The sequence below is a fragment of the Ascaphus truei genome, chromosome 18 (genome assembly GCF_040206685.1).
Source record: "Ascaphus truei isolate aAscTru1 chromosome 18, aAscTru1.hap1, whole genome shotgun sequence".
NCBI lineage: Eukaryota > Metazoa > Chordata > Amphibia > Anura > Ascaphidae > Ascaphus > Ascaphus truei.
This window is the reverse complement of record NC_134500.1, coordinates 23,427,627-23,449,590: the sequence shown is the minus strand read 5'-3', so window position 1 is coordinate 23,449,590 and position 21,964 is coordinate 23,427,627. Positions and strand designations below refer to the sequence as shown.

The 21,964-nt window shown below is 42.8% G+C and overlaps 2 protein-coding genes across 5 annotated transcripts in view; one reads left to right on the top strand and one right to left on the bottom strand.

Moving 5' to 3' along the window:
• MTMR10 (myotubularin related protein 10) overlaps positions 1-17,377 on the top strand; it is an 86,410-nt gene extending 69,033 nt beyond the window's left edge. For all 3 annotated transcript variants that reach the window (XM_075575863.1, XM_075575862.1, XM_075575864.1), the window contains 4 exons: positions 4,145-4,314; positions 5,716-5,886; positions 7,860-8,042; positions 10,910-17,377. In XM_075575863.1, coding sequence (XP_075431978.1) covers positions 4,145-4,314; positions 5,716-5,886; positions 7,860-8,042; positions 10,910-11,506 — 1,121 coding nt within the window. In that variant the 3' untranslated portion in view covers positions 11,507-17,377. The remainder of the gene's footprint in view (positions 1-4,144; positions 4,315-5,715; positions 5,887-7,859; positions 8,043-10,909) is intronic.
• Positions 17,378-17,449: 72 nt separating this feature from the next.
• The window catches only part of FAN1 (FANCD2 and FANCI associated nuclease 1), a 35,960-nt gene continuing 31,445 nt past the window's right edge, over positions 17,450-21,964 (bottom strand). For both annotated transcript variants that reach the window (XM_075575861.1, XM_075575860.1), the window contains exons 12-14: positions 20,084-20,278; positions 18,222-18,350; positions 17,450-17,673 (exon numbers count right to left, since the gene is read on the bottom strand). In XM_075575861.1, the coding sequence (XP_075431976.1) occupies positions 17,536-17,673; positions 18,222-18,350; positions 20,084-20,278 (462 nt within the window). In that variant the 3' untranslated portion in view covers positions 17,450-17,535. The remainder of the gene's footprint in view (positions 17,674-18,221; positions 18,351-20,083; positions 20,279-21,964) is intronic.

Sequence of the window (21,964 nt, the reverse complement as noted above, 5' to 3'; positions counted from 1 at the left end):
AAATGACGATATTTTATTTACCAGTTATTTTTTCAATGGGGCGTTTCATCCTATCTGTATTTCTGTTTTAATAAATGCAGCTGTTTCTGGCCGTTACGGCAATGCAGTTATCTAAGCAGCCGGTAGATCCGTTCTTCCGTGATTGATCGGCAAAGATCCTGCTTCCCAGGGCATGCAATATGGCCGCCTATTTCAAAAGAGGAAGTGCTGTGGCTTCCTAAATGGTTTCTATAGAAACCCAAGGAAGCTTAATACATAACAAATTAATGACCATGATACGGTGATGGCAGATACAATAGATATGTTAAAAAAAAAAAAGGTTGGCCATCTTTCTGACTGAGCCACTGATTGAGCCACCTGTGCTGAAGCAGAGATCTTTAAAACCTGACCTGTTGGTGGCCCTTGAGGACAGGAGATGGCCACCCCTCTGGTAGATGTTCAACGTTCATGAGATAAAGATACAATAAGCCACAAAGTGTCCAATTTTTAAGGAAGATATTTGTACTGATCAGCAGTTAAATTCTGTCCCTTTAACCCTTTGTGTGCCCCACGTCATGGGGTTTTTGCGCTCATGGAGCCCTCCATCATGGGTTTTCAGTTCAGTTTTTCTGGAGGAAATTTCGTTCTGCGCGCCTATGGAGCCCTGAGCGCAATCTGGCCAGATCAGGAACCACAGTGGGCGGCTCCTGTCCAGCTAGCGTCATCAGCGACGCCGCGATCATGTGACCGCTCCAAGGTCAAGTAGTTCTGCAGCAGCACATTACAAAATGGCGGCATCCCAGATCCCATCAGCTGCTAAATTACCCAGCATCAAAACGGCACCGCTGCTTGGTGCTCAGCGTTAATTGGGAACAATCACATGATCAGGAAGTGCTGGAGGGAACCGTGGCCACAATGGTGGCAGGAACCTTACAGCACTGAAGGGGTTAATAGGCTCAACCGAAGTAATTCATTAAAAAAAAAAATCTATACTTTTTTTTTTTCAATCGTTTTAGAAATTCTGTACATTTCCATTGTTTTTTTCATTTACAATGGATAGAATATGAATTGGGGTGCGATTGTCTAGTTTCCTTCCCTCCAATGATAAGGCACTCAGATTTATGCACACTCCCTGCATGTAAGATGACCAATTAGAAAGATAGGGAGACACAAGGCAGAGATCCGAAAGCACAACCCACTGTCCACGTTAATGTTTCCAGACGCTTCCAGAATCAAGTGTCCAACATAATTTGAACACACAGATAATTGTCTAATTATTATTTGTGGGCATCGTGGAATGACTAAGTGTAGTTCTATGTGGGACTGCCGTTTTCAACAAAACATTAGTGTTCCGTCTGCAGAGGGCAGAGGGATTACCCTCCCAGACATGCTGCGGTAACCGATGTGACTCATTGCTCGCGCTTGCCAAATCAACTGATCCGCGAGGCCAGTCCAGCTGTTGAGTCAGAAAATTACTATTTTGGTGAAACTCTTTGGTCTCCTGCCAAATAATCCGATTCCAGCTTCCTTTCGGGGCTTTAACAATGTGTTTGTTTCCCTCCCGTAGCTGGGGTGTAGCTTGCCCATGCAGTAACAGAACGATGGCCCTGTTTTCTAGCGGTCATAGAACATAACTAACCCAAGTGTTATGCACCATTTTTTGTGTTAAAGAGGTTTCTGTTTGACTGCCTTTTTTTTTTAACTAGCCTAATATTATGAGTTAATTTACCAATCTTCACCCTCTCCCCTTCCCACGTAATGATTTAGTTGGCGTGAGCGGACATGCATTGCAAAGCTTTTCACTTAACCAGATTGCATCACCATTGAATTCCCTTTCCCTGTCACTTTAGAGAGAAGTAATCCATTGTTCTGTCGGATTATATGTAGTACGTGTGTCGTTTACGTTTCTCGGTGGACTGAGACACTTGGGGTGACACTAGAAACTGGTGAGAATGTCGTCAGTACTGGGGGGATATACAGACCCCCATGACAAGAGGAGGAATTGGACAGGATGTTGATAAGAGGACATCAAAGCCCTGCACAACATAGTGTGCCGTACGCAGCATAGGGTTTTTACAGACAGTCCCTGTCCAGATGAGTTTACAGTCTGTTTTTGGTGCCTGAGGCACAGGGAGATAGTGACTTGGTCACAAGGATCCGACACTGGGATTTAAACCAGGCTCCCCTGATTCAACATTGTCATTGTTACCAGTCAGTGTCGTTACTCACTGAGCCACTCCTGCTCCATTATCCTTATGGGAGCGTTAAATCTGCCAGATGTGGATGGCCATGTGTCTGGTTCAGATAGAAGCACGGACATCCTGGATTTCTTGCGAGGGTTATCTCTTAAGCAGTTGGTGAGGGAGCCCATTTGCAGTAATAGAATGACTACGCACAAAGGAAGAGATTGTCTTGTAAGTGTGGTGAGAATTTGAGCTCCAGTGATCATCAATCAGTGTGGTTTAGTATAAAGACAGAGGCTGAGCCGTACTACACAGTAAGGTGTTAGATTTTAGGAGGGCTGACTTTTTAGAGAGGTGGAAATATTTGAGGGATTCTTTGGCCGTATGGAGGTATTTTAGTGGCATGCAGGACCAGTGGGAAGAAACTAAAAGGGTGTAGTACTAAAAGCGACATCCCTTTGTGTAAAGCACAAGGAAGAGGACAAGTATGGTAATAATTAAAAAGACTTATTTTACTAAATATAGACGAGGAAGGAGGATTGATGTCAGACTGGGCAGAAGGCAAATAATCAGATGTGCAGAGGCCTAAGCATAATGGAAAATAGCCCAGTCAGCAAAGAAGGGGAATAAAACCAATGTAACAGCACTGGGAGGAGCCCGCAGGATGCTAGGTTGTATGGGGAGAGGTATTTGTGGAAGAAACAGTGTGGTGAGGTAGATCGGTAAAACCTCACGTAGAGTACCTTGTTCAGTTCTGGAGACCATATCTATGGAAGGACATAAGTCAATTAGAGATAGTGCTACTACAAAGGCTACCACAATGGTGCATGATCTACAGCAGGGTTTTTGTGGGGAGATGGGGCGGCGGTTGCAGAGGACGCAGCGCAGAAACTTTGCGCACCTATCTACAGTATAAAACGGCTCAGGAAATACAAAATAACTTCAATATGTACAGCTCAGACGAGAGCAGGGAGATGGGGGATATGATTGAAACTTTAAAATACATAAAGGGTTTCAACAAGGTACAGGAGGGAAGGATATTCTGTGTTTCATGAATAAGGTGCATCTAGAGCAGGGGTGCGAAAGCTTACCGTCATGCGCCCCCCTTTCTCCTCTCCACTCCCCCTCTCCCCCTACCCCCCGCCTGACTCCGGCGTCAAATGACGTCGCGGGGTCGTGTGACGTCATGTTGCCATGACAAAGTGACGTCACATTACCCCGCGGCATTTGACGCCGGTTGCCATGGAGACGCGTTGTTGGATCCAAGGTTAAGAAGTTACAGGGGCCTCTGCATTTATTTTAAATGCCTTTGGGGAAGCGCGGTCCTCTGTAAGAGCCGCGCCCCCCCCCCCCCAGAAAATCTTGCGCCCCCCTGGTGTGTGCGCTTTCAACTTTGCGCATCCCTGTGTTAGAGGGAGAGAGGCTCGGGCAATGTGTGGAACTGCTTCTTCACTGAAAGTGCAGTAGATATGTGGAATGGCCTTCCAACAGAGGTGGTAGAGGCTAATACATTAAGGGAATAAAAAAAATGCTTGGCTAAGGCACAAGCCATCCTAAAGATAAAAGAAAGCCAAGTGCCAAATGGGGTCTGAGGTTTTATAGTAGATTAGAAAATGGGCAAACTAGATGGGCTGAGTGGTTCTTATCTGCCATCAAGTTCTATGTTGGATGCATATTATATTGATTATAATGTTTAGACTTCTGTCCGTGGGTTGGTTTAAAATAATACTTTGGAACTTTGCCCTTACTGTTCATACTAGAGGTACAGAAGTGCAAAGCTCTGCTTCCCTTTGTAGGTATAAAGATGACCATTATTTTAGGTACGGTATGAGTGAAGGAAAATACATCATCACTAAAAAGAAGATGAGGAACGCTGTGATTTAGTATTGGAATAACAGAGGGACATTGTAAAATATTCACATCCATCAATCTGTCTTAGTTGCTCTTGCCTGTATGTGAGTGTGTTCTGTTTCTGTTCCTAGAAGAGGAAGGCCGTGATCTCAGCTGTCTCGTGGCCTCCCTCGTACAACTGATGCTGGACCCTTATTTCCGGACGATTGTTGGATTCCAGAGTCTGATACAGAAGGAGTGGGTGATGGCTGGATATCCGTTTCTAGATAGGTGTAACCACTTGAAGAAATCCGATAAAGAGGTACAATCGTATGGTAAACGCTTGCCGTTGCATGGCTCAAGTTTGGTTGGGGTAATTAACCTGCTTATGAAAATGTAAATGATGTAGTCCTAGTAAATATCCCTGTGCACTGCCGTCACCTTGTTGATGGTGAACAGTGTAGTACACTGCAGTCTTGCTTATATTGTTGATTGTTTTTACCTCTAACTTACAGTGATAACCAAAAGGACAGACCAGCCCGTACACCAGGAGTTTCTAGCTTGGCGTTAGGAAGGGGTTAGACTACACATACTCGTAATGCTTTTTTGGTCTCTTCCTTTCCGTCTTGGAGCTATAGATCATTTAAAATATGCAGTTATACTAGTCATTGCTGTACATTGCAGCTTGTTCACTTTAAATGGGCAATCTGCTGTCATTTTTCCTTCCACGTCTGATGAAGAGACCTCTACAGTCTCACAAGCTTATGCATAAGACAACCTTGCATGATCTATATCGCAGCCTACAAGGTATCCTTTCCTTTTAATGAAATAAGTGAAATATATGAAATATATGAAATATATGAAATGCACCTTTATCAAACCACACTATAGATCAGTCGCTTCCAACATTTAAAGATGCAGTTCCAAGTTTAATTTTTTTTTTTTTTTACATTGTTGGGAAGCAGGAGTTTCCTGGAGCTGAAACGTTCCTACAGATGCAGCCACGTGTATCCGAACACTTGCCTTGGAAAATCTGGGGCAATACCCCAGTAATGCTGCAACATTTCTGTGACATTTCTGCAGAAAGACGACTGGCCCATCGGATTAACACAGCAGAGGTCCCTGGCAGTCCCATTCAAACTGACCCAGGGATCCATGCTGTGTTAATCCGATGGGCCATTAGCCTTTCTGCAGAAATGTCAGAGAAATGTTGCAGCATTACTGGGAGATTGCCCCAGATTTTTCAAAGCAGTGTTAGAATACTCGTATCTGCATCTGTATTATCACAAGGGACCCCCTTGTTCCCAAGATAGTTAACACTGAAAGTAGCACTGCTACGTTTCCACACAGGGAAACGAAATGGAGGTTTAAATCTCCCCGGACCCCCGGAGCTGAAATTAATACGGGTCAGCTCTGGGGACTTCTGCTTTCCGTCCATTTCAAAAAAATTGGGACGGCTCAGTCCTTGACTACAGAACCCTTAAAATACCTTGTGACTCAATAGAATCTCTTAGAAATGTAATGGGACTTTGTGGAACCCGAACCCACATATCCTGCATATGTAAAAATACTACCCGTAAATAAAACAAACCGCTTTGTATACGGCTAATGTACAGTACAGAGAGGGCCAAAGAGTCAGGCAGAGAACAATCAGACCAGTGGTTGGAAAACACTCTCTTATATTTTGCCTTGTCCTCAAACATATGTTGTTTTCTTTCCCAAGAGTCCCCTGTTTGTGCTATTCCTGGACTGCGTTTGGCAGCTGCTAGAGCAATACCCAGCGGCTTTCCAGTTCACCGAGACCTACTTAACGGTGTTACATGACAGCACACGGATATCATTGTTTGGCACATTCCTGTTTAACTCTCCGCACCAGCGTGTACAGCAGAGCACTGTAAGTACACTCTCAGCCTTGGGTACAGCTAGTGTTCCATTGTAGTGACAAATTTGCCCCCTAACATATTTTTTAATTCATTATTGAAAGTGACCAAAACATTGCAAATCATTTATATTGTTGCATGAAGTTAGAACAAATTGGATAAAATAAGGGATAGCATTGCGGTCTGATACTTTGTATTGTTGTGTACCGGCTCACTTTGGATTGCTTTAATATCCTTCCTTTAAGCTCACGCCTCGCCACTTTTTAAGTAGCAGGTTTTCCATGTTCCTGTGCAGGGCACGTCCATTGTGGCCATTCTCCCTCTACCTGTGCAAATGAGAATTCTCACAGGTAGTGTTAGGACCTGCATACTGGTCATGCCGTGAAGTGGCTGAAGCTTATAACGCTTTGGCCAAAGGGTTAAAGTAAATGACCCTTACTCATGAGACTACCAACATTGAAGTATTTAACTATGTATTTTGTCACCCAATGCTGGTATTCTCATGAGTAAGGGTCATTCAATATGTTAAACCCTTTGGCCAAAGCGTTATAAGCCTGCAGCCACGTCACGGCATGACCAGTATGCAGCCACGTCACGGCATGACCAGTATGCAGCCACGTCACGGCATGACCAGTATGCAGGTCCTAACACTACCTGTGAAAATTCTCATTTACCTCTGCTGGAGGGAGAATGGCCACAATGAACCCGTCCTGCACAGGAACATGGAAAAACCTGCTACAGTACTTAAAAAGTGGTGAGCTTAAAGGAGAGATACTAAAGCAATCCAAATGGAGCAGGTACACAACACTACCAAGTATCAACAAAATACAAAGATGCCCAATGCTACATCCAATGTATCTTTGCCTTTTGTTGATACTTGGTATTGTTGTGTACCTGCTCCATTTGGATTGCTTCAGTATCCTTCCTACTGCTCTCCTCCCCGCAGCACCATAACATGTCAGAAAGTCGCTTCTATAGGATCAAAAGTCTACTGTGTAGTCTAGAGCGGTTTTGAGATGAGCAGAAGAAACTGCTGGAGGATTTGACAGGGAAGTATTTGGTTAGGATGAAGGAAAAATAAAAACTATTTCAGGGGCAAAACTAGTCCCCGTGGGTCCCGGTGTAAAAAAAAAAGCCCCCCTCTTCCCCTGGGGCAGTATCTGTGGAGCGGTGGACTGAGCCCACCCCGGCGGTGAATGCGGAGGCTGAGCCTAACTTCCGTGTTAGGGCCACTTGAGCGGAGTCCCTCCACCGCCGGGTAAGACCCCACACAGGTAGGGCCCGGGGAGGTGGTGTGCGCAGAGAGGGGCATTTAGAGATGGCAGAACGCTGTTCCAGCTGCTAAACGACGGGCCCCTAAAGGTATGTGCAGCCGAACCGTTTGCACATATGGTAGTTCTGCCACGTGGCAGTATGTCAAAGTAAGATGTTTGTTGAATAGTGAAAGTGGAACTAAGGACGTTGTTTATTAAACTGGAGTTTGTCTTCCTTAAACTAATATAACAGCGCTAGCAGCAAAGATTTTGGCTGCTTTAATTTATAAAAATAAATGACAAATTGCATTTTTTGGGGGCCTCTGGGGGGGCAGTGTTTGTCAATGGAGGGTTATCTTTACCGTTATCCCACCCGTCCTTATCACAGAGGCAATAAAGAATAAGGAGGGGGGCACTGGCTGAGCAAACTCTTGCTAAACACACACTGACATCAGAAAAAGGGAAATCAAACCTCTCAAGTCTCCGTGTGTTTACAAAGTAATACTCTCCGGTGTCAGATTTGGGAAAGAAAGGCATCAATCGCCCAAATGTAACCCCTAAAACATGCCACTGTTATTCGTACACTTTGGTCCTAGGAATGACTGCCCCATTATGCCAATACTAAGCAAATTGTCAGCGATAATTAGAGCTCGGTTAGTGAAGTGTTAACTAGCGAAGTAAATAAACCGTATGTGTCGTCATATCTGTGTTCCGTTTGAATTCCCGTCTTTTAGGAGTTCGCTATCGGCAAAAACATCCAGCTCGGAGATGAAAAAGGTCTGAAGTTCCCCTCTGTGTGGGACTGGTCTCTGCAGTTCTCCACGAAGGATCGGGCTCTGTTCAATAACCCCCTGTACATCGGAAAGAGTGTGCCCTCTGTGCAGAACGGATCTATGAAGTGTTTTAAGCGGACAAAGGTACACCGGGAATATAATTAACCCTTCACTGACCAAGGCTCATCTGGCTTCAAAAGGGTTAAGGCTGTGTTTTCAGACGTGCACGCGCAGAGTCTGATCGCCACCGCACCTGACTGTCTGGCACTGCGAGCTGGTGCGGCTCTCTGCCCCTGCACAATATAGGTTTTCCAAGTGCCCCGACGGACACACAAAACCTCCTTCAGATATACAGGGACATTATTCTCTCAAGATCTATGTACCTTTGATAAGTTTGAGCAATATTGTCTCTCAACAGCCTGCAACGTTATACACTCCTGCTAACACACTCACCACAGTATAAGAGCCTCTCTACAATAGCAGTGCATGTGGGCTGCTTATCAGTACATTACTTTTGGTCATTAGTATCTGCCTTATCTGTGATCAACTTCCACCCAGCTGACCAACGATTTATAAGTGTATGGTTCTCCTAATATTAAAAGAACCTATACTTCATTACCTCTAACCACACAGGGGGAATCGAGGACACTCTCTGAAAATATGATTAACCCTAAGGTTACTTAAGGTTAATACCACTGTTGTGGCTGCAGAGCTAGCCACATACTTATAATAATGCTCAGGGGTTCAAATCAATAAGGACCTTATATACTACTATCGGTCCACACTATTCACCTCGGCATCTATTAAGCAGCTGTATCTAGTAAAGATGGTCTAGGTATTATATAGATCTATACTAGATACACAGAGAAAACACGTCGCTCACCGTACAGACAAATACAACACAGACAGTAACTACCTGGTGCATGGGAGAAGCAAAAGCAAAACACATACACATAATCACAGAGATTACAGAAATTACAGAAAGCCCCCAGTAATACTGGGGGCGTTCTGTGATTATGTGTGTGTGTTATTATATAGATCTACTTAGATCATTGCTGCACACTCCTTGAAAGGCTATTCGAGGTCACATCAGCTATTGTAATGGTGCGGATTTTCCTACATCACTATTAATAGTCACATATGGAGTACCCAGATAAGCCTTGATCAAACATTTTATTTGCTGTTTGGACTGTGGTACATCCAATATATTATAAACTGGGTACCACGGGAATCATCCCGGCTGCTGTACATCAAACCGTCTTATTCATTACATTTTGGTTTATCAGTTTGTCTGCTAATTGATTTACAGTACCTTTTATCTTGCTCACGAGAATTCCCTGCACGTCTCCACCGAGCCACAGATCCTTTACAAGGACTGTTATCTAGTGTAGTATTAGCAAGGGTCTATTGACACTATTACTTTAGGATCCTGAGCCAATACGGCTATCAGCATTTGGATCCAGTGTGCACCTTCAGCCCGTCATTTTAACACCCATTATTTTAACTTGTTGTTGCATAATAAAGATTACGTTTTAACCACTACATTTATCACCAGAAGGTGAGCCTGAGTGCTACACTTGGGTTACTTTTCTATCAGCCTTATATACAATATTGCCCAAGAGCACCGCTCACATTCAGTACCGTGGCAGCAGCAGGGGCTCCCCTATCGTACTTCAAAAGGGTTAAAGCAGATTTGTTTTTTTTTGCTTAACCAGAATCCAGATAAAACAAGTGTGCTTATAGCTGGATATGACCTAAACTTATATGCTATAGTGAAAAAGGATATTTAAATAATAATTTTTCTGGAAGAAAAAAAAAAACTATTGTAACTAGATATAACTTGAATATTGATTGAAGCATACAGTTTAAAGCAGGAGTGGCCAACGCCAGTCCTCAAGGGCCCCTAACAGGGCAGGTTTTAAGGCTATTCCTGCTTCAGCAGTCGTTGACTGAGCCACCTATGCTAAAGCAGGGATAGCCTTAAAACCTGACCTGTTAGGGGCCCTTGAGGACTGGCGTTGGCCACTCCGGCTTTAAAGGAATCACTGTAGAGGGTGTGGAGAAGGCTTGCTAGGAGTAGACAAATTCAAAGAGTCTGGGGGGCCATGGATTACACGTAATAAGGGATACATTCAATCAGTACATGGGGAGAAGGAGCGGCTCAGTGAGTAAATACACTGACTGGCACTGAGCTTGGAGCAGGTGAACCTGGTTCAATTCCCAGCGTCGGCTTCTTGTGACCATGGGCAAGTCACTTTATCTCCCTGTGCCTCAGGCACCAAAACATAGATTGTAAGCTCCACGTGGGACCTGTGCCTGCAAAAAGGATGACATTTCAATATTTACCTTGGTACATAAACCCCTAAAGTGTGAGTAACTTAGTTTCAGTTTAACAACTGAAAATGTCGCACACGTGTTGAGGTGGAGGCACTCGCTATTAGTGCCACACAGATGAAGGACAGAGGCTTTACAGCCTTCTTCAATAATCGGCCAAAGCGATTTAGGGGCGCCTAAGCCCGAAATTCCATATTAAAGTCAATAGCAAATGTCAGCGTTAGCTGATTTACAATAAGCCTCGAAGTATCACAAATGTAGGTGACCGCTATAAAAGCCATATCAAATGAAATGATTGAGATGTTAATGCCTTCTGTGCGAGGGTTCCTATTCAATATGCTGGGAAACCATTTCACTTAAATGGAGCTCAGGGCTTCCCTAACATGATCAGGTGGCTTCACAGCACATTGATAACAAATTGATAATAGCAACATAACGGGTAAAGAAAGCACGGCATCCTACCATCCTTAGACTTTTCTCGTAAGAGGGTGATCATGATGATGAAGATCCAGTAGTGATCATGATGGAAATGGACCATAATCTTCTGCTCGCATGATCATGGGGCTCGTAAAAATGCTATATGTAAGGTCATAAAACTGGTTTAAAGGGTCATCTTTATTTTTAGCGAGTGTTTCCTGTTGGCTTTACCGTTTTGGTTTCCCTTGTTTTCCATGCAGAAAAACTACAGCTCCACGTTACGCGGGATGCCGCCCTCCTTGAAGAACGGGATTATCAACCAGCAGGAGTTCATGCCGCGCAGAAACTCCCTGATACTGAAACTGAAACCTGAATTCCTCCAGCAAGCGAAGGCGGCCCAGGACCAAGGCCTCGAGCAGTATCTCTCGGAATGGTTCTCCAAACCCGTTGACCTACACGGAACAATCCTTCCTCGCCTGCACGGGTCGCACATCAAACTATGGAAGCTCTGCTACCTTCGCTGGATTCCGGAAGCACAAATCGCCAATGGCGGCTTCATCACCGCCTTCCACAAGATATCCCTACTCGCCAACGAGATCGAAACGCTGCAGATGAGTCTGCGGCACTATAGGCACCCGTCGTCGCCAACCTCCCCTGAACTGGAACCAAGCAGGATGTTCTTTCGAGCGGACGGGTTACACAGTAATTACGGCAGTGTGGATTTTCTCTCCTCGTCATTTCCATTCTCCCCGGTAGGGAATTTGTGCCGCCGAAGTATATTGGGGACGCCGTTAAGCAAGTTTTTGAACGGCGCCAAAACGTGGCTGTCCACCGAAACTCTCGCGAATGAGGACTGAGGCGAGTTGGGCCTTGTGTTTTAAGGAAACGGTATATTTTTACGTAATTTGCTGCGTATTTTTTTTTTCCTAGCCGTACACTGACATTTCTTTTATTGCACATATACTAAAACGCAACTGAATCGAGCTTCACGTGTACAATTCCCTTCCTGCTTTCGTGGGAAAGGTAACATTCCTGCTGAAAACATGGGAGGTAAATTATAGGTGCAGTCCCACTCAACAACAGAGATTGGATTAACAAGAAGATAAACACACTAACCCCTATTCTAAAGGTAAATTTAAAGTAGCACCCCAGGTTGCATGTTTTGTTTATCATTTTATTTTTAATGTAGTTATAGGATTTAAGCACGGGGTCTCTGGAGCTGAACTACGTTAATTTCTGCTGCAGGGATCCTCTGCTAACGGGGATACTAACCTCCGTAGGTGATGCCGGTATCTCCTTCATGTTTAAATGTCCTTCGTCACGTGGGCCAATCGGAAGCCACAAGGGATGACATCACTGCTTCCGATTGGCCTGTGGAACATTTAAAGCCACTATTATGTTAGCCTGAATAAGTACCATCGGATCTGCTACTTGCAGAAATACCGGCACCCCTACAGAGGTAAGTATCTTGAGAAGCAGGGGGTCCCCGGAGCTGAAATTAACACGGTTCGGCAGCGGAGACCCCCTGCTTCAAGCCTGTAACTAACATAAATAAACAAAACAAAAAATGCAGCCTGGAGTGCTTTAAATGTTTCTGCTAGCTACGCACATCAAGGCCTCAAAGATTGTTTCAGTTAAAAGCACAATGACAAATGAGATAAACAAAACGTATGAATAACTATAGTGTGTATTTATATATGTACACGTACTCACACACAGTGTGTGCATACAGTATGTGTGTGTGCTTTTGTATAATTGCAGTGATCAGACTTACAAATACGTTTTTAGAAAATTCCTTGCCGTTTTTAGGAGTGTTTCTGCAACAAAGAAAAAAAGGTTTTGTGTTATTTTTGTATGATGCGATCTAGGTACAAAAGCAGTCTGGACACTTTTGGGGCATACCTCTCGGCGCTCAGAGAAACCTTGTTTTAGAGCAAAACTGGTGCAGAGCGTCAAAATGGCATGGTATTTACTAAACCCGAAGCTCCAGTTTTACATTGGGTGCAGATTTTTAAGCAAAGAAAGTTAACGTCGCCTCATACCGGGCAGATTTGTTGACACTGATTGCAAGGATAAAAGTGACGCGCAATGTTATGATTTGTGCATTATATGTAACACCGCCTCATGACACTACCCAAGAAACAAGCTGACGTATATAGTGCAAAAACTGGGGTAGTCTTAAACATTGGTGCAACACAAATTACACAATTTGCTCAAGACCGGTTATTGGTTTGTTGGAATTGCTAAATGGGACTGTGCCTTTTACTACTTTCCAATCATCGGTTTTCTTGCATTAATATTTCTAGTAATAAAGATGATCACCCGTTGCACACGTTCAACGCGTTTCGCTGAAACACCTGAGAGAATAGTAGCACAACGTTTCTGGCGCGGTCGCGGCCCCTTCGTCAGGTGCACATAGTGACCAACAGGTTGCAACAAAGCCTGACGAAGGCGCGGCGAGCCTCGAAGTGTTGTGCTACTATTTTTCTCAGCCAAATAAAGAGAAAATGAGAAATGAAAGCTTTTTAAGCGAAACGCATTAAATGTGTATGATGGGATGATCATCTTTGTTGCAATTTGTGTGGATCGGGGATCCTGGCACATCCAGTCTGCACCAAGACAGAACGCTGACTCGTATTACAAATGAAGAAGCTGGGCCACATATTGTGTGGCTATTCATATTTATAGTTCTCGTCAGTGTTTTTCAACAAGGGTTCCCCGGGCGTCCCCAAAGGGTTCCCTACAATTTTCAGGTCATTTGACAATTGTACCAAATGCAGAAGAATTTACAGTGCATCTGATCTCAGTCGCGCTATTAGAGAGGGTTGGGGTTCCTTACAATGCATCTGATCTCAGAGGTGCTATTATAGTGTTGGGGTTCCTCAGAACGTCACAATATAATTATGGGGTTCCTTAACCAAAAAAAGGTTAAAAAAAAACAAAACAAAAAAAACAACACTGGTTTAGCTTAACATGTAAGCTACAAAGATTTTGCTAGCTAGGAGGTCGGGATCAAATCACTGACGTGTTAGTTTATACTTTGTTTTTAGATACTTATCTGTGGGTTCTCTCTGCAGTAATTCGAAAATAGGAAGAACTGCAGTATATTACTGAATTTAATTTCTTTTTTTAATGAAAAATGTTAATTTACTTGTGATGTTAACCTAGTAAATGAATTAACATATTTAGGATGCAAACTAATGCTTAACCAGCTAACTAGTCAATGGTATAAGTGTTCTTAGGCTGGGGACTAAATCTTTGGTGGATTCCTTGAGTTTGCCTTTAATGCATATAATTTGTAAACTTTCAAATGATGTGCACTGTTGACTTCTGTTGTAGATAATTCTTAAAATGTAGAAGTGCCTATAAGGAGACATTTTAAATTAAAGTATGTATATAGTGCAGTATAATAATAATAATTGGTAAATATGATTTATAATCTTGGTACTCCTATCTGTATTGGTCAATTTGCTAAACCATGAAAACCTGCTTAAATAATAAGCATATATCATGGTCCTTTATATGCACAAGATAGGAGATGTCAAGTTGGCTTGTAAGCTCACATTTTTACATCAAGCAGGACACCTGAAATGCAAAAGTGTGTTATTCACAAACTAGCAGAGGTATTGTCTTTGTAACAGAGTGGACTGTTATAAATTGTAAAAACCCTTTAATGCAATTTATAGCAGTAAAAGTTATTCATCAAATCTGAGCTTTCCCAAACATCTAATGCTGTATGAAGAATTTGTCTAATATAATGTATCGCAACCTGAAAACATTGTACTACATGAATACGTGTATTGTAGTTGTATCGTGAACCTTTTCCCTTTATTAATTTGTCACACACTTTAAGTACATGAATCCCCTCTGCTACTAAAAGTCTTAAAGAAAGAAGAATCTCGTACAACGGGTGGCCAACTCCAGTCCTCAGGAGCTACCAACAGGTCAGGTTTTCAGGCTGTCCCTGCTTCAGCAAAGGTGGCTCAATCATTCTCTGCTTCAGCACAGTCCAAGACTGAGCCACCTGTGCTGAAGCAGCGATGTCCTGAAAACCTGACTTATTGGTAGCTCCTGAGGACTGGAGTTGGCTACACCTGTTTTATAGGATTACATTTGGTTTGGGTGTGATTTTGAGCTGGCCTACTCTTGCTCAAAGTTTATTTTTCTAGTCTGCTGAAAGCACAGTAGCTGTGTGGACAAGCACAATAGATGATGATAAAAAAAAAAGAGTTCCGTTTGTGTGAGGGACCATGTCCAAGTTGTGATGGAGGACTTAGAAAATAAAGATTCGGGCTGAAGGAAAAAGCTCCTTGAACCAAACTGCTAATTGTTACTTCCTACCACAGGTATTTAAGCTGTCACAAGTATAAAAGTGTGTGTGTGTGTGTCAATCATTCAAAAAGTTTGGTAAACGGCAGAATTAAAAGGAAATGTGATACTCCGTTTCATACAGCACAGGTTGCACCTTACAGTACTGACGGATTAAAGATGGTGCATGAATTGCAGAGGGGTGAGATGTTTTTCAATGTAGACTAGTGTGCCTAATGTAAATGATGAGCCCTATGCATCAATGAAATGTGTAAACAGTCCGTTTTCAAACTCGTTGACACCAATAAACGATTGTCCATTCTAAACGTGCTTAAACATTATAATGTAGTGAATAGAAAATGGACTTATAGATTAATATGTTATATGCAGGTCTGGGGGGAAAAAAATCACTAGTCCAGGACGACTGAAAAATTGTGTGGGGGGAAGGGGAGAGGGGCAGGGTGTGTGGACCGTGTGTGCTGCAGGATGTCATTAGAAGAACAGCATTACATCGCTGATCTGCTTCCCGAAGTCGTGCGCCATGCAAGGCTTTGTGGGGTGTGACTTCAGGAAGCAGAGACGGTGATTGACGGCTTTGCTTCCGAAGACATTCTGCAGCAGACGTAAGCTTTCCTGCACTGGCGCCCGCGGTGGGCTGAGGTGACATTTTTTCCAGGCCTGGTTATATGAATATTGTAGGTTTTCACAATATATAAAAAAAAAAAAATCAACAAGGATGGTTTAGTGATATAATACCAGTTTACCACTACAAGGCGCAACTTTAGTGTTTAGATTTACTAACTGATGCTTAGCCTTCATTCACCCCCTTGCACATACTCTACAATAAGAGTATGTATTTCCCTCTCTAGTTCTAGTTCCTGCTCTCCCCCCCCCTCACTTTACCGATGTTTAAACTGAGCTATATTACTCTAAAAATGAACCCAAAACCTGAAGTTAACATGGCTAAGATACTGCACTGTGGAGATGTTACTGGGCTTCAAAAGAGCCTTATCAGAAAAGCGCAGGCGGTTTCCCTGATAAGTCACGGACGGTCGCCTGGAAAGCCTGCTCCTGCTAGAATGCAGAAAGTGAGAATAAACCGCCGAGGTTGCCATGTGAAAACGCTGCTACTACTACTTTGTATGAACTTTTATTTAAAAACAGGTCGGTGGGAAAAAAGGGCGTAACATTGACCTCACTTTCAATATAGGTCATTTTTTTGTTTCCCAGGGAGCTATACCTTTCCAGGCCCATTCAACTGAATAAGTCTTGAGGTATAAGGCTGGATAGCATTTAGTAAACATAGGCCTAGCTCTTTAAGCAGTGGTATATGTGAGACCCTTACTAGCAGCTACTAGCACTTCGTAACTAGTATTTTGCTTTCTCTGCAAGTGAGCGACTATGATAAGGTGTTTTGGGGTGAACCCCCCATCTCCCTTGGATGCCAGCTACTTATAGGTGCCATACCCGTGTGAGATTACCTACTGACATTTGGGAAGGGCATTACTGGAAGTTACATTGTGTTGACATTTTCTATTAGTAAATCAGCAAAATGGTTGCCAGAACTGCGCTGTAATCTTAAAATGATTCACTGACGCTACAAATTGCCTTAATACCGATAGTGGATGCATCACTTGTCTAATGGATGCAGAGTACTGTACGATCCAGAGAGGAGGCACGTGGAACAGGAAGTGTTCCAAAAGTATACAGAACGGTTCACTTGGGCTCATTCAATATGCCATGAAGCCACTTTCTACTTGTTAGGGAATCTTGGTTCATTTGAATGCAGTTTCATGCTTCCCTAACAAGATGACTTGCTTTACAGCATATTGACCAGGGTCTTTAGAGCATGTTTTTGGACTAATTCTGTATGTTCTATCGAAATCCAATGTATTGTACCAATCGTAAAGAACATACCACCAGATGTATCCAACAAGTCCCATTAAACGCAATAGATTTTTTTTTCCCTTGTACAAATCTTGTGTATATAAAAAAAAAAAGCCGCACATTTTGCAGCCAAAAGATACTTAGCACTCGGGTTCAGAAGGAGATACTGTAGTAACAAGACTCACGGACTCACTATCCTGTGGCTTGTAAGGCTTTTTCTGTGTTTTAATGTAGAACACATGTTGACATATACATAGCCATGGAAATTAGACTTTCCCAATGAGTGCAAACCCCACCCAATCCTCTGCTCCACATCCATTGCAACCAAGTAGCTCCAAGGGTGACCCTCTGACCCAAACCACTGCAGTTAGAATGGTGCAACAGCAATGTGTCTATGAAGTGTGTTCCATCTGATTGAAACCTTTGTGCCTCAATGGACTTGTTGGCTTATGTTTACTGGGAAGATTTTTATAACAGTTAATAGGTTTATAATGTAAAAGAAATGGGACTTAAATAAAGAAGTCTAAACCTTCCGTTGTGTTTGTGTGATTGGTAAAATTCTATAACCTGTTTTTCTTGGTTGAAGAGAGATAGCGGAGCCAATGCAGATTCTTGAAATTAATTTTATATATACAAAAACGTTATTTTGTGCATCGACCATTGCAATAATCACTACCGGGATGAGATACATTCAGCCAACTCTGTTACTCTTTGCCCCGATGGAAACTACATGACAAACTTCTACATCTGCTCCCAACTTCTTCAGTTCATGCAGCCACACCATCTGCTTGTGTGACAGGCGATCACTTGGGCCTTTCACTTCCACCAGCTACAAAACATGTACGAACACAAGGTAATTAATGAAAATGTCTTATTGTGCAGAGTACGGTATGTTACATGGTAATACTAATAGGTGATGCGATTACAGAAATGAATAAGGCAGCTTAGTCACAAGGATGTGATTCATGCTAATCTTTGTTTAGGCTTAAAATAAGAGTAAATCAAACGGAATATATATTAAAATAGTGAATTGTCCAACCGCTAGGAACCACAATTATCACCGAACACACAATGCATATTTCATTCACTTTCGGCAAATGATCAGGGATGGGCATGCATTTTTTGCTATAGGATTTTAACAGCTTACAAATCTTACAGATGTTTAAAGGTAGAGTAAGAGAGTTCTAATTTATCATATAGTCCTACACACCATTAAGCTCATATTAAATGCTCACATTTGTTATTAAACCTATTACAACCTTTACAATAATCCTCTATCAAAACAACTAGTAATACTTTAGGCACTCAAGTCAAGGGGTTTTTCTATTATCCTCAGCAGATGCATGAAGACTGGACAATGCACTACTGTTATTTTACCTTATATTGTTTCTTCTGTGTATTCCATACAACCAAATCAGGGAGTCCCCCTCGGCAGTGTCTGATGTCTTTTGACATTCTCTGACATACTCCACTTGAAAACGCTCCTCCAAAGCAGGACACCAGATTCTGCAAAGCAAAATGTTCAGTGTGTCGGAAAACGCTCTTAGCAACACCAGGAAGAGAATCCATTATAGTGGAAATAAAATTCACATGATGTGTGTATGGCACATGTGTTAAAATGGGTGCGTGTGCGTGAGATTTTCAGGGGGGGTGGGGGGGGTTGTTATAGAGGCCATGCGCTCTTCCCCAAAGCATTTAAATGAAATGCCGGAGGAGCGTGCGAGGCCTCTGTATAATCTCTTACCTGCGCTCCGGTGACGTTACATGCCGTTGTGACGTCAAACACCGGAAAAAAAAGGTGGGGGGGGGGGGATTTGGGGCGCCGCAGACAAGTTTGCACAACCCTGCATTAAAAGACAAACGTTCCAATGCTACAACCAATTTGACAAATGATTAGAAAATCAGATGGTATTTAACGATAAAGTAAAGAGGAATAGGTGATCTTAAAGCCGAGGGAGTCACCATAGCCCTTGCAATGAAGGGGTGGAGAGTCCTCATATTAGTCTTTACAGGCACACTGAAAGAATACATTTATATCATAAATGATCATTAACTCCCACTGTAGAGAGCTGGAATTGTTATTAATCAAATAATAGCTAAGTGAAAAGTCTCTGTGCAGGGGGAACCTGGTTCAATTCCCGGTGTTGTCTCCTTGTGACCTTGGGCAAGTCACTTTATCTCCCTGTGTTCCAGGCACCAAAAAAACATGGATTGTAAGCTCCACGGGGCAGGGACTGTGCCTGCAAAATGTCTCTGTAAAGCGCTATGTAAAACTAGCAGCGCTATACAAGAACATGCTATTATTTTACTAAAATGTTGCTTTGAAACCAACATATTTCCAAAACTGTTACAGTATTTACAAAGACCTATATGTTGAATAAATGTCATTCACACTGCTTATATTCGTGCAACGATTTCTACAAAATAATCTTTTGCATTTCTCCCAGCTTCAGAAAATAATGACAGAAGAAAACATTATTAAATCCATTTCCCTGCCAGAGGAGCCTGAGACAGAACAGTGCTGTACAGACCCTTTTTTGTCATGTAAGGGGTTCATTTCCGTGGGGCGGGAAAGCCCATATTTACTAAACGGTGCTATTTCATAAGACATTCTGGCAAACGAAAGAGACAGCCCATTCACATAAATAAAAGACAATGCATGTTTCTTTTGTAACCCCCCCAACCCCCCTCAAGGGGTTATTAGCAGATTAGTGTATGCTGGGCCCACCCTGTGTTGCCATAGGGATCTTGACATCACAATATGGTATTTAATGTAGGAGGAAGGTTCTAGGGAGAGACGGGAGGACAAGAATAACGACTGAAGTACAACAAAAGTTCCTGGCACCTATTATTTTCACCCTTGCTACCTCGTCGCCCAACCGCCTGAATCCAGCACCGAGTCTAGGTAACCTAGACTGAGTAGCCAAATATTGCACACAAGTGTAATCTCTAGACACTGGACGGGAACGGTTACACTTTAATTAGGAACTAATTCTACAGTGATCATGTGACATTCCATTAAAGAGCCTGTAAGATGTCTTATGGAATAGCACTGTATGTCGCCATTAATGTACATAGCGCTTCACGGCAGTAATACACGTGACAATCGTATAAATAACAAATAACAGATCATGGGAAGAAGTGCTTTCAGACATAACAGTGACCTTTAGCAAAAGGAGAACCTGCCCTGAAGCGCTTACAATCTAACACTGCTTAGTAAACATTGCCCACAACTGTACCTGGGCCTGCTGAAGAGAAGAGAATCGTTCCCAGCTGACTAATGCTGCTGCTTTTCCCTCATGTGCGTTCCACACATCAGCGATTAGCTGGGCCAGAGTCTCTGTGGAAGATCCGTGGAGCAGCTGGAGCCGGGATTCAATGGCGTCCCTTCTATTCTCCAAAAAGTTGTCTGTGTACAGATCCAGAGGGAACGCCTGCAAGAAAACCGGGATACGGTACACCGTTTGGAACTGAACAACTACATATTTCCGTACTAATGTTCTGCTGTCAATTGTGTTTGAATGAATTAACAATAATCAAATACTACTTGACTTTTCTTTAGTTTAGATCACACACACACACACACGTTGCCCACGCTGACTTCAGTAAATTAAGACGTGTTAGGAACATCCTCTTCTGCACAGCACAGCACAGCCTTGAGAGTTATTACCTTTTCCACACTCGTTCCCAAAGACTTCATTGGAATTGCAATCTCACTCTAATGAATTAACTGGTGGGGATTAGGTTTAAATGGGCTTACTGTCTCCCCATACAGATACGGTTGTACCAAATCTGCTCTTTCCAGTATTTATTTATTTATAAAATGTTTTACAAGGAAGGAATACTTTGAGAGTTACCTCTCGTTTTCAAGTATGTCCTGGGCACAGAGTTACATGAAATGAACAGGGTATACATTATATATAAAGACATTGCAAAAAACAAAAAAAAGGTCAATGTCAACAACCACGCATAGCATTTGTTCTTAGCACTTTTTCAAAGCCGAGAAGCTATAGGGTTAACCAGGAAACCCAAACCCCCTTTGACAGTTGTTGTTTCTAAAACCTGCAGTGGCTAACACACATTGTGGAAAACTCAGGGGGTGTTGGTTGCTTGATTAAAACCAAACATGGTATAGTTGAAGCTCCACGAGAAGATCATTGTTGAGAAACACTAGGAACGGTACAGAATCTGCCACATGCCTAGGATTTTACACCCAATAGTATTTAAAGCAACAATCCTTCCTAACTAGTACCCCCACCTGCCCCCTTTTTTCTCCCCTCTCTCATTCTTGGAAGCGGTGGGTCAACCAGAGCTGAACTGCACTATTTTCAGCTCTGGAGACCCCTGGTTCCCAACATGCGAGAGAAGTTACCAGTTTAACTTTGTTCTACACTGGTTTATAAAGAGGATTTAAAGCTGCAGTTCAAGATTTAAAAAAAAAAAAAAAAAAGTTGGGGAAGGGGCTGTCACTTTGGAAATGCTTCCTACATTAGAAACATTAAAAATGTCTTTAAAACATTATTTTTTTTAAATGCTCCAAGTATTTTCTCATAGTACAAAACTGATTTATTAAAAAACGCACATGTAGGATATTGCTTAAACAGCTGCTTTAAATGGTTGTCCAAATGAAAGCTGCAGCATGATTATTTAGCAGCTATTTTGTTTCCCCTGGAGGGAAAGTTACACCTGGTAACCCCCTGCAAGTATCTCCGGACCATGGGTTCTTTGCAGCTGGGAAAAAAGAAAAACGAGAGAAGAAGTAGTGCAGGTCAGCTCCAAGGGACCCCTCAATATCCATCATGTTAAAAAAACATATTGGGGGTTTGCTGCTTTAAAGCACAGGAGAGTGGCTCTTTCTTTTTCAAACTAGAACATGCCAGAATGTAAGCATTTAGCTTGCTAACCCATGCTGAGCCAGAGAATCCGACAACACACTTAACTGCACTCCAAGCAAATTTAGCAACTAAAGGTTACATGATACCAGCGGTGCGCAAACTGGGATGTTACAGAGGCCCCGCGGTCTTACCCCAGGCATTTAATTTAATGCCGGGGGAGGCGTGAGGCCTCTGTAACTCACTTACCTACTGGCAGCCGGGTCTTCGGCGACGTGACGTGACCCA